General features: G+C 39.6%; 1 protein-coding gene across 1 annotated transcript; it reads right to left on the minus strand.

Annotated features, from left to right (window-relative positions):
* Window positions 1-4,012: 4,012 nt before the first annotated feature.
* Window positions 4,013-13,703, minus strand: LOC135463885 (uncharacterized). Its single transcript, XM_064741345.1, is given in 12 exon segments — window positions 4,013-4,840; window positions 6,037-6,113; window positions 7,998-8,015; window positions 8,018-8,104; window positions 8,107-8,180; window positions 8,396-8,472; window positions 8,475-8,516; window positions 9,803-9,816; window positions 9,819-9,895; window positions 12,158-12,230; window positions 13,007-13,121; window positions 13,471-13,703. Coding segments are annotated over 12 exon segments (1,026 nt in total). The 5' UTR covers window positions 13,615-13,703; the 3' UTR covers window positions 4,013-4,612.
* Between the last annotated feature and the right edge of the window lie 350 nt (window positions 13,704-14,053).

Raw genomic sequence — 14,053 nt, forward strand, 5'->3', positions numbered from 1 at the left:
AGTAAAATTGGTGTTCACAGAACAAGCCAGTTGGTCCAAACAGCGGGCCAGTCAAATTAACACCACAGTTTTATTCCATGTGAAAGTATAGAGTGTTGTATTTTTACAGTAGCAGAGTCAAATTCAGCTATTTTAATGTTAAAACTTGTCTAAGATTCCTACATGCAGTAGTTATATGGTGCTAATATTAATGCTAATCAACTGTTTACATTACGTGTCGTATTATATGATGGGTTATATTTTATTTTCTCCAGAGATGTGTGGGCACTTATCCATGGATTGTATTATCAAGACAGAACTTAATATTTATATACATTAATACTTGTCTTATCATTCACGTGATTCTTAATGCATGGTAAATTATCAAATTTGCGTCCTTGTTTTTTTTTTTTGTATGTCACGTAATTTCTCTTTAATAACATTAATTAATCATGTTATATTTTTAAAAGCGAAAGTAAATCATTGCTTAACATTTTACTCCAGTATACACATACTTGTAACGTATTGATATTCACATGTGATTGGTTGTGCATTGATCTGTATTTGATTCTTTAGTTGATGACAAATTCAGTTTAAATTCACTCATTTACCTCATGTACATCCAAGGTTTTAATTTAATAAAATTCTGCACTTCATTAAACAGATGTACTGAGTATTGAATCTTATGCATATCTATGCTTAAACATTTGCTCTGACGTCACACTATTGTCTGCAAAGTATTTTTTTTCAAAGAATCCACTTGCGAGTGAGAGGCTTGAACTGTGAAGGGTGATGACGTTTACCACCTGAGTGTGGCTTTGATTGATGTACAGTAGAGCGTGACTAAAAAACCCACAAACACACACAAAGCTTTAAAACATTCCAATATCCCACTGAGTTATCCGGGAAGACCGTGCTGTACAGTCTTCTTCTTTTAGACGATTTTAAACGTTTGTTGTGACGTCAATCCTTGGTCTAATCAATCATAAGAATGTTATACATCCATTCCTTTCTGATCAATGTGACATTTTTGTTCTTCAACTTCATTTCAAATACACCAAATGTTGCCAGAGTGAGACAAGGCAGCTTGGAGTCATCAGTTCTCTTAGGCACAAATATGAACAGGAAAACAGAGTTTGTACTAAGGTGGACAGGTAGGTCTAATTTGTCGCATTCCGATTATGAACATTTTGGATATTTTGAAGCCTGGTTATGTCAATGCAACAGAAATTGTTTAATCTACTATCAGACTTCCCCAGATTATGCGTAAACTTCAATCAATTCAGATTTACTTTCCCGCATAATTAATTCCCACAATCTTACACACCCAGTGTATGCTCATGTAGTAACCTATAACGAGTACAACAGACTGGACTCCCATTGGCTAAAAGCTCTAATGCTTTTGCACTAAAACTTCATGTAACACCATCACGAAAGATCAACAATGCTATGTATTATTTTCAACTATGCAAATAAAGCGGCTGAGCTGCCTTGAAAGTGCATTCGCTGACGCTAATTTTGATGTAACATTATTTTCTCATTTGTTTGAAATGATACTGCACGATTCTTGAAAAAGAATACCACAAACACTTTTTAAGTAGGAGAAACAACTCAGAACAGTTCTGTGCAACGCTCTGCATCTTATGGATTCTCTTTCAAGAATCAACTGATGCTCGTTGTTTCTTCACTACTTAACATGCAGTTTATATTTCTATTTACAACAATCCACAATAAGGCTGTTTCCATGGACATGCAATTACATTTGAGTTACTTCATATGATTACTTGACACATTGTTACAGTGTTTCCACAGCTGATGCTTTGACAACTGCGATTCTACCCCATCATTCTACCCCACCAATGAACCCTTTGTCCTGTATGTTAACACTGGGACGTGTTCTCCACCAATGAACCTTTGTCCTGTATGTTAACACTGGGACGTGTTCTCCACCAATGAACCCTTTATCCTGTGTGTTAACACTGGGACGTGTTCTCCACCAGTGAACCTTTGTCCTGTGTGTTAACACTGGGACGTGTTCCCCACCAGTGAACCTTTGCCCTGTGTGTTAACACTGGGACGTGTTCTCCACCAAGGAACCTTTGCCCTGTGTGTTAACACTGGGACGTGTTCTCCACCAAGGAACCTTTGTCCTGTGTGTTAACACTGGGACGTGTTCTCCACCAAGGAACCTTTGTCCTGTCTATTAACACTGGGACGTGTTCTCCACCAAGGAACCTTTGTCCTGTGTGTTAACACTGGGACGTGTTCTCCACCAAGGAACCTTTGTCCTGTGTGTTAACACTGGGACGTGTTCTCCACCAAGGAACCTTTGTCCTGTGTGTTAACACTGGGACGTGTTCTCCACCAAGGAACCTTTGTCCTGTGTGTTAACACTGGGACGTGTTCTCCACCAATGAACCTTTGTCCTGTGTGTTAACACTGGGACGTGTTCTCCACCAATGAACCTTTGTCCTGTGTGTTAACACTGGGACGTGTTCTCCACCAATGAACCTTTGTCCTGTATGTTAACACTGGGACGTGTTCTCCACCAATGAACCTTTGTCCTGTCTGTTAACACTGGGACGTGTTCTCCACCAAGGAACCTTTGTCCTGTATGTTAACACTGAGACGTGTTCTCCACCAAGGAACCTTTGTCCTGTCTGTTAACACTGGGACGTGTTCTCCACCAAGGAACCTTTGTCCTGTGTGTTAACACTGGGACGTGTTCCCCACCAATGAACCTTTGTCCTGTGTGTTGACACTGGGATGTGTTCCACTGGCTCTGTGTTGATGCGTGTGTTAAAGAACCACTTGATTGAGTGAACAGAAACCATCTTGTCAGTTCAAGGAATCATATTTCCATGCTTACAATATTTTAATAACGCAGTAAATGATGTGGTATCTTAATACTTGCAAACAATCTCTAAGATGAAATAGAATTTCTAAGGAAGTTTTGGCAAAGCAAGTATGAATATAGCAGATACTGCTTAGTGAACTCATGGAGAAATACAAGCATTTGGTATCAAAATTGAACAATACACACTCAAAAAATAATCTGTTAATTTGAAGAGACCATCTGTTGTCTGAGTGATGGTAGAATGTATTCTGTTATTACAACCTAACGATCTGTCGTATTCAACAGAATATCCTGATCGGCTAATACAATCTTTCTGTTGATTTAACATAAAATTTGTGCTGTATTGAACAGAATAATGTGCTGCAATGACATCAATCGGACAACAGACTTTCTGTTAAATTTAACAGATTATTTTTTGAGAGTAACCATAAACAACAAGCTGTTTAACGTGAGTATACAGTGTTTGGATAACTCAACTTTGCTAAACATTGCCAAGCAGGAGAATCTGACTGAAGCTTGCTAAAACATTTATCCCAGAACCATACGATTTTCACAGGGTCAACAGGTTATAATCTTATATAATTGCAGAACCTGTAAAAACACAACACTGTAAGGTTCCAGTTAAAATGAGTGGAAGTTGATCAGCAGCATTAAATGTATTATCTACAGACATAAATAACGGTATAAATATGTCAATATATAATAAAGGTAAAATTGGTAAAACAGTAGTTGCACTGAAAGTTTTAAAAAATGCATAATCTGAATTAATAATGTAAATATTTACAAATGAGATTTCTTCCTTTTTTTTGACAATGCAATGCAGAAAGAAAATATTCATCGTAATTTCACAAATAAATATTTACTGCAACAGTATAAGCAAACAAAACACAATATAGTAAGAATTTATTGCATCAGGACTACCTACTTTTCTGACTAATGCTCGGGCAGAACGTGAAGTATGTTTAAAAGCAAACCTGTGAATTATCTTCAAATCACTATTTTTCTTCCCTAAAACTGTACAAGTGCTTATTAAAATCTCTATCAGACTAAATGTGATATGTGAGGAGCAATATTCGCTGACCATGCAGCAAACATGTTTCTGGCACATTGGTTTAGCCTTTAGCTCCTTAAATTAACAGAAAACTCACAGATTTTCTTGTAAATTTTCTCACAAATATTTCAATAGTCAGGACTAAGTAGAAATGGTAGAAAACCTTTATATGATCAATAACCGATCGACAATCAATATATTATTCAGTAACCTTTTAGCAACATATGTTTATAGCAATCTTTCCCCGAACCATTTACCATTTCACAGTTTCCTATCTTTTTGGAGAATTTTCATTTTTGCATTTGATATGCAGAAGGATCTTGCAAGACTCACAGACAGTATAGGCAAAAGGGCCCTATATTCATGATATTGCTACAAATAACTACCAATAAAACTCCTGTAATTCCTCAACCTGTTTGCACATTTGCAAGGACTTTATTTAAGCACACATGTATTCTGAAGGGATTCGGTACTGACTGATAAAATCATACTTTTTGTGAAGCAAATTCCACCTATGCAGTATACCCACTATTTTTGGATCACATCCCAGAGCTTGACCAGCCAAACGGGGAAGGTCTGCCAGCAACCTGCGGATGGTCCTCCCACCATAATGCCGGCTGCCGTCGGATAAGTGAAATATGTTGTAAAACAACAATGCAAAAAATAAATAAATAAACCAAACATGACCTATCAAGGGAGACAACTTAAGTTGGTAACCTGTCTATTCACCTCAGTAGATCATAGCCTATGAGCTCATCTGCAATGGCATCACACAGTGAAATGAGCTGAAATGGCGGATGTTGACTGATCTCCAGAGCGTGCGGCAGAGAGTCTGTGATCCAGAACGATTTTATGGGCAGCCCCGAATCGATGAACCGCTGCCAGGAGTTGTTAGGGAAGACTCCATGAGTGACATAGCAACTCACGCATGCAGCTCCCTTCTCCATCAAAGCCTGAGAACAGAAAATAAACACTATAGGGAACATTTTGTCACTGAAACCAGGTACTTAATTAAAGAATTTTCAACTAATGGCAGAATATTAAACCCATTTTTGCCATTTTTCCATGGTACCCACACAGAAATTTCAACTTAGCAAATACCCTGCCCATTTAAATTATAACACAGGGTAACAAGTCTGATCCACTTTTATATACACACACACTTTACAGAGCCATCTACTTTTCATCCTGCAGCATGACCTACTCTGACATTCTGTGGCATGATGTACTTTTTCATCCTGTAGCATGACCTACTCTGACATTCTGTGGCATGATGACCTTTTTCAGCCTGTAGCATGACTTACTCTGACATTCTGTGGCATGATGTACTTTTTCATCCTGCAGCATGCCCTACTCTGACATTCTGTGGTATGATGTACTTTTTGTCTTGTAGCATGACCTACTCTGACATTCTGTGGCATGATGTACTTTTTCATCCTGCAGCATGGCCTACTCTGACATTCTGTGGCAGGATGTACTTTTCGTCTTGCAGCATGACCTACTCTGACATTCTGTGGCATGATCTACTTTTTCATCCTGCAGCATGGCCTACTCTGACATTCTGTGGCATGATGTACTTTTCGTCTTGCAGCATGACCTACTCTGACATTCTGTGGCATGATGTACTTTTTCATCCTGTAGCATGACCTACTCTGACATTCTGTGGCATGATCTACTTTTTCATCCTGCAGCATGACCTACTCTGACATTCTGTGGCATGATGTACTTTTTCCGTCCTGCAGCATGACCTACTCTGACATTCTGTGGCATGATCTACTTTTTCCGCCATGTAGCATAACCTACTCAAGACATTCAGCACCATGATCTACTTCATAACTTCTGCAACATGACACATTTTGGATAATACAACCTAAAATATGACACCGTTAAACAATGACCTATTTTTACACTTTGCAACATAAACTCCTCTTAAGTAATGCTGCATCACCTACTTTTACAAACTGCAACATGACCTCCTTACACATAATGCAGCCTGACCTACTTTTACACACTACAACATGACCTCATTTCACATAATGCAGCATGACCTACTTTTACACACTACATGACCTCATTTCACATAATGCAGCAAGACCTACTTTTACACACCACAACATGGCCTTATTTCACATAATACAGCATGACCTACTTTTACACATTCAATGAGTGTCCCTCCTGTCATGACCAGATCATCAACAACAACAACATGTTTCCCTGTTGGATCACCTGTAGAGAAGAAAATAATACACATAATTGTTCTGACCTATTGAATGTCACCACAGAACTGTTCTGACGGTTGTCCTGCTGAACGTCACCACAGAACTGTTCTGACGGTTGTCCTACTGAACGTCATCACACAACTGTTCTGACGGTTGTCCTACTGAATGTCACTACAGAACTGTTCTGACGGCAGTCCTACTAAACGTCACCACACAACTATTCTGACGGTAGTCCTACTAAACGTCGCCACAGAACTGTTCTGATGGTAGTCCTACTAAACGACACTACAGAACTGTTCTGACTGTAGTCCTACTGAATGTCACCACAGAACTGTTCTGACGGTAGTCCTACTAAACGTCATCACACAACTGTTCTGACGGTTGTCCTACTGAATGTCACCACACAACTGTTCTGACAGCAGACATACTGAATGCCACCACACAACTGTTCTGACGGTTGTTCTACTGAACGTCACCACACAACTGTTCTGACAGTAGTCCTACTGAATGTCACCACAGAACTGTTCTGACGGCAGACATACTGAATGTCACCACAGAACTGTTCTGACGGTAGTCCTACTGAACATCACCACAGAACTGTTCTGATGGTAGTTCTACTGAACATGGCCACAGAACTGTTCTGATGGTAGTCCTAGTGAATGTTACCACAGAAACTGTTCTGACGGAAGACATACTGAATGCCACCACAGAACTGTTTCTGACGGTAGTCCTACTACTGAACGTCACCACAGAACTGTTCTGACGGTAGACCTACTGAACGTCACCACAGAAACTGTTCTGACGGTAGTCCTACTGAAGGTCACCACAGAACTGTTCTGACGGTTGTCCTACTGAACATCACCACAGAACTGTTCTGACGGTAAGTCCTAGTGAATGTTACCACAGAACTGTTCTGACGGTAGTCCTAGTGAATGTTACCACAGAAACTGTTCTGACGGTAGTCGTACTGAAGGTCACTACAGAACTGTTCTGACGGTAGTCCTACTGAACGTCACCACACAACTGTTCTGACGGTAGTCCTCTGAAGGTCACTACAGAACTGTTCTGACGGTAGTCCTACTGAACGTCACCACAGAACTGTTCTGACGGTAGTCCTACTGAAGGTCACCACAGAACTGTTCTGACGGTAGTCCCTACTGAAGGTCACCACAGAACTGTTCTGATGGTAGTCCTACTGAAGGTCACCACAGAACTGTTCTGACGGTAGTCGTACTGAAGGTCACTACAGAACTGTTCTGACGGTAGTCCTACTGAACATGGCCACATAACTGTTCTGATGGTAGTCCTAGTGAATGTTACCACAGAACTGTTCTGACCATTGTCCTACTGAACGTCGCGACAGAACTGTTCTGACGGTTTGTCCTACTGAACGTCATCACACAACTGTTCTGACGGTAGTCCTACTAAACGTCACCACAGAACTGTTCTGACGGTAGTCCTACTAAACGTCACCACAGAACTGTTCTGACGGTAGTCCTACTAAACGTCACCACAGAACTGTTCTGACGGTAGTCCTACTAAACGTCACCACAAAAACTGTTCTGACGGTAGACCTACTGAACGTCGCCACAGAAACTGTTCTGACCATTGTCCTACTGAACGTCGCCACAGAACTGTTCTGACGGTAGTCCTACTGAATGTCACCACACAACTGTTCTGACGGTAGTCCTACTGAACGTCTCAGCCATTGAGTAAAATCTTAGAGACTGGAGTAAACCACAAACATTCTCCAAATAAACAAGGTCGAGTGGGGCAATTCAATCACACATCTCCCTCAAGGCACTTGTTCTCTCCACAAAACTGATTTCCTACACGACAACTGCAATGAATTTTCATTTTCATGAGGAAGAAAATGCCTTAAACCTCTTACCATCTTTGACTTTGACATACGAGAATCTCCATTCCTGATCTTCGTGCACACAATTGTCGGAGCTGTCATAAAGAAGTTGTGGAATCGTTTCATCGCTCCATCGTCCGAAAGGCGAAGGCCATATTCTGTCTGTCAGAATGAGACTGTAACTCCTTCTGGAGTAGTGGAATGGCTGACATTAATCTGAAAGATCAAATGTATTGATTGACTGATTTATTGATTGATTGGTGTTTCTATCGGGATTTTACTGTAGCTCCATCTGGAGAAAAGGGATGCCGACATCAATCTGAGAGACTGATTGACTGATTGCTGACTGGTGATTAATGTAATACTAAAGAATATTTCCCTTCCATGATGACATTGACTTTCTTGATGATACTGTATTACAGCCCTCTCACCTAGGAATGATGGTGTCAGCAAAGTAAAACCTCTCCTGAAGAGCGTGGATATCAAATATTGTTATCTGAGCTGGGCCCCCTCGCAGGTCAATGGAATCGCTGACAACAGCGTTGTTAAAGTCTGCAACATAGTTCATGATATGGTGCTCAGGTCTAGGAGTGGAGAAAATAATGGCATCTGGCCCAGTACCAGACAATCATCCTGACATAAAGCCTTATCAAAATCAGCAGGTGCAGGATCTGAAGATGTGACCTCACTGTCTGATGAACTTGTCTTCAAGGATGGTCCCTGTCTTCAACATATACTCATGCACAGAAAGTAAGGATCCTAAAACAGTTGCTTATATATACTAAATATAAAAAGTTTATATATACTGGTTTCTGTCCCTTTCTCAGCACAATTATCTCCCTTTATTGTCACTTTGATCCATCATTCCAATAGTAAGTAAGCCGAGTAATGAAACAGACAGATACAGTTTGTTGTATCCAGCTGTATATACCAGTGAGCAATCTCCTTAGTCAAGTCTTTAATTCCAAAATAAAAGAAACCCCGACTAGCAGGTCAATTCAAGGACTCGTAATTTTGATCTTTTCATATAAGACAAGAATGTAGAACATAGTTAACAAACGTAACCTTGGACCAGCTCTGACAGAATGCGGGTGCAGCTCTGATGGAGAACGAGACCAGCTCTGACAGAATGCGAGACCAGCTCTGACGGAGAACGGGACCAGCTCTGACAGAATGCAAGGACCAGCTCTGATAGAATGCGGGACCAGCTCTGACCAACAACAGGACCAGCTCTGACCAAGAACGGGACCAGTCTGGCAGAGAGCGGGACCAGCTCTGACCGAGAACGGGACCAGCTCTAACAAAGAACGGGACCAGGCTCTAACAGAGAACGGGACCAGCTCTAACAGAGAACAGGACTAGTTCTGACAGAAAACGAGACCAGCTATGACCGAGAATGGGATCAGCTCTGACAGGGAATGGGGCCAGTTGTGACAGAGAAGGGGACCAGGCTCTGAATGAGAAGGGGACCAGGATCTGACCGAGAACGGAACCAGCTTTGACCGAGAACGGGACCAGCTCTGACAGAGACGGGACCAGCTCTGACAGAGAAACAGGATCAGCTCTGAAAGAGAACGGGACCAGCTCTGACCAAAAAGGGGTCAGAGACAGAGAACGGGACGAGCTCTGGCAGAGAACGGGATGAGCTCTAACAGAGAACAGGATCAGCTCTGACTGAGAATGGGACCAGCTCTAACTGAGAACGGGACCAGCTCTAACAGGGAACAGGACCAGCTCTGACTGAGAAGGGGATCAGGGACCAGCTCTGACCAAGAACGGATCAGGGACCAGCTCTGACAGAGAACGGGTAAAACCAATTGCATAAATTCCATTCTTACCTTTGCTGTAGCACCTGCCCTTCCATTTCTACCCTCTCCATCGTCCCCGTAGCAAAATACGGCAGAAGGATGTGAAATGATCTGGCCAAATATCTACCAAGAACAATAAGAATCATCTGGTTAGTTAAAAAATGTCATTTTTCGCATTAAGAGATTTCCAAAATTTCTGTGAACATTATGAATAACGAATGCAGATGTGGACTAAGGATTCCCTCATCAAAACATGGTGTAAGTTCCCACAAAGTTTCATTTACTTGCAAACAAAATATTGCACTTAAAGTAATAGTCACATGTTTGAAAACTCATTCAGAATTTACACTATATATTTACATACACGTAGTGTTGTATACTTGAATGATGATGTGAGCAATCTGGACCATAATTCAGCCATACACCGTATAATTCAGCCATACACTGTACATTCAGCCATGCACTGTACAATTCAACCATACACTGTATAATTCACCCATAAATTGTATAATTCATTCATACACTGTATAATTCAGCCATACATTGTATAATTCAGCCACACACTGTATAATTCAGCCATGCATTGTATAATTCAGCCATACACTGTATAATTCAGCCACACACTGTATAATTCAGCCATACACTGTATAATTCAGCCATACATTGTATAATTCAGCCATACATCGTATAATTTAGCCATACATCGTATAATTCAGCCATACATTGTATAATTCAACCATACACTGTATAATTCAGCCATACACTGTATAATTCAACCATACACTGTATAATTCTACCATACACCGTATAATTCAGCCATGCACTGTACAATTCAACCATACACTGTATAATTCACCCATAAATTGTATAATTCATTCATACACTGTATAATTCAGCCATACATTGTATAATTCAGCCACACACTGTATAATTCAGCCATGCATTGTATAATTCAGCCATACACTGTATAATTCAGCCACACACTGTATAATTCAGCCATACACTGTATAATTCAGCCTTACATTGTATAATTCAGCCATACATTGTATAATTTAGCCATACATCGTATAATTCAGCCATACATTGTATAATTCAACCATACACTGTATAATTCAGCCATACACTGTATAATTCAACCATATACTGTATAATTCTACCATACACTGTATAATTCAGCCATACATTGTATAATTCAGCCATACACTGTATAATTCAGCCATACCCTGTATAATTCAGCCACACTGTATAATTCAGCCATACATTGTATAATTCAACCACACACTGTATAATTCAACAATACATCGTATAATTCAGCCATACACTGTATAATTCAGCCATACATCGTATAATTCAGCCATACACTGTATAATTCAGCCATACACTGTATAATTCAGCCATACATTGTATAATTCAGCCATACATTGTATAATTCAGTCATACACTGTATAATTCAGCCATATATTGTATAATTCAGCCATATATTGTTTAATTCAACCATACACTGTACAATTCAGCCATACATTGTATAATTCAGCCATACACTGTAAAATTCAACCATATATTGTATAATTCAGCCATATACTGTATAATTCAGCCATACATTGTATAATTCAGCCATACACTGTATAATTCAGCCACACACTGTATAATTCAGCCATACACTGTATAATTCAGCCATACACTGTATAATTCACCCATACACTGTATAATTCACCCATACACTGTATAATTCAGCCATACATTGTATAATTCAGCCATACACTGTATAATTCATCCATACATTGTATAATTCACCCATACACTGTATAATTCATCCATACATTGTATAATTCAGCCATACATTGTATAATTCAGCCATACATCGTATAATTCAGCCATACATTGTATAATTCACCCATACATTGTATAATTCAGCCATACACTGTATAATTCAGCCATACATTGTATAATTCAGCCATACACTGTATAATTCAACCATACACTGTATAATTCAGCCATACATCATATAATTCAGCCATACATTGTATAATTCAGCCATACACTGTATAATTCAGCCATATGTTGTATAATTCAGCCATATATTGTTTAATTCAACCATACACTGTATAATTCAGCCATACATTGTATAATTCAGCCATACACTGTAAAATTCAACCATATATTGTATCACAAATATTTTCCTCTTCTTCATTGTTCATTTATGAACAGAACATTACGATATAGTCTTCAATGGTCTATTAGACAACTATTTCAGAAGAATTTCAGTTTCCACTGATTTTCCAGATTTAAATCTTTCCTTTCCTCAAAATATAACACCGGTAGCTTTCTGCCTTGACACAGGTAACAGTAAATTCACTGCCCTTTACACTGCTTAATGGCACTCACCTGGGAAGCATATAGAGCACGGATAACTGTTCAAAGATGATATCTGGTGAGTGGAAACTGCTGAGGAATATTACTGAAATGTCACACAACAGAATAATTGATTTGATTTATTTATATGATTGATGTTTTACGTCATACTCAAGAATATTTCACTTATATGATGGCGGCCATTATATTATGATTGGAGGAAACCGGGCAATGCTCAGGGGGAAACTCATGACCATCCGCTGGTTACTGACAGACCTTACCACGTACGGCCAGAGAGGAAGCCAGCATGAGCTGGACTTGAACTGACAGCGAGTGCATTGGTGAGAGGCTCCTGGGTCATTGTGCCGCGTTGGTCTGCTAACCACTTCGGCCAGGGAGGCCCCCAAACAGAATAAAACTGTAACTGAAATATCACACAAAGAGAATAAAACTGTAACATATCTTTTCTTCTGGCTACGAGACCACTTCTCTTTGATGAAAGGCTCTACCTCAAGTCATAACTAATTTATTCCACATATTATTATTTTTCTCACAAAAGGACAGTGCAAATGGGAAAAGTAAGACTTCGCAGTGCGGCAGCAGCTCCACTGTATTGAAGCAGTCCACTTGGCAAAATATATGAAGTCAGTTCACAATAAACATATGAGTATACCACATCACAGTCAGAATCTTCTACAGATTGCTATAAACTTTATTTTTCTCAGTTTACACTTCAGGATATTAAATTTGAGAAAGCGTGTTGAAATCGACTGTAGGCACTAAGTTACCATCCAGGCCCTATGTAATATAGTTTGCCTTTTATAATTTTAACATGATTGCCAAAAAACTCGTACAGGAGTCTTCTGGTATAGGAGTAGTTACCATCCTTGCCAGCCATGCTGCACACATCATTGATGAAGACATTAGGAAAGCCATCGGGAAATTTACTCCAGCTGATTGTCTCATGGAATTCCACAGGCCTCTGTTTTGATCCTCCCTATCAGACAGAGAAAAATACACTGAAATTGTGGTAACACCAAATTAGACCACATTCACGTGAGAAATCTATAAAACATGGCTAGCTATAGTCTAGCAAAATTAAATTAAACGTTTATGTCTATTTTAACAATTTATGACACCAGATAGTAGATAAATGTATGCCTAAATAGCGGGTGCCGTGCAAAACAGACCAGATAAAATCCGCTGACAGCTAGTGTGCTAGTACTAGTTCAAATTTTGACATTCATCGGGGCAACATGAAACATTACCACATTACTCTTGATCTCTAGTTACAGTGTAACATTAGCTTTCAAAAGATTAAACAATTAAAAAACAGCCCGTGTTACCGCCAGCAACCCTTCTCCATGAGGTTTGAGTTCAGAATTTGACTTGCTGACATCCGCACACCGGCTGACAATCTGACGCGCCAAATGCTTCATGGACGGATGAGCAAACAGAAGGACAGGGTCCCTCGAGGATTCGCCTGACATCCCGCCCTCAAAATAATATTCTAAACAACTAAAGACAAGCAATTGTAAAGCCGATCAGAGTAACTTGTGATTCACAATTTCAGTTTTGTTTTCATTTACTCCATACCCATTCCTACCTCCTTCTGCAGGAGAGCTCTGTACTGAAGGGAAGAAACTATGGTTTTGACAATTACCAACAAACGCAACACTGTATGATAAAATTAAATTTAAATTGTATAATACGACAACGGTGACCACCAAAATACTGGTCACCGTCGTAGTGAAATATTCTTGAGTAGGCCTATAGCTTAAAACGCTGAATCAAATAAGTAAATAAATAAATAAAAAAATAAATAAATATTTATTCCTGTAGGGAATATCTCCTTCATCATCAGGATATTAACCTGCAGCATTTTGTAATTCTGATGATAGTATAGCCAATGCCCTGCTCAAACATCAT

This window comes from Liolophura sinensis, chromosome 3, assembly GCF_032854445.1.
Source record: "Liolophura sinensis isolate JHLJ2023 chromosome 3, CUHK_Ljap_v2, whole genome shotgun sequence".
Taxonomy (NCBI): Eukaryota; Metazoa; Mollusca; class Polyplacophora; order Chitonida; family Chitonidae; genus Liolophura; species Liolophura sinensis.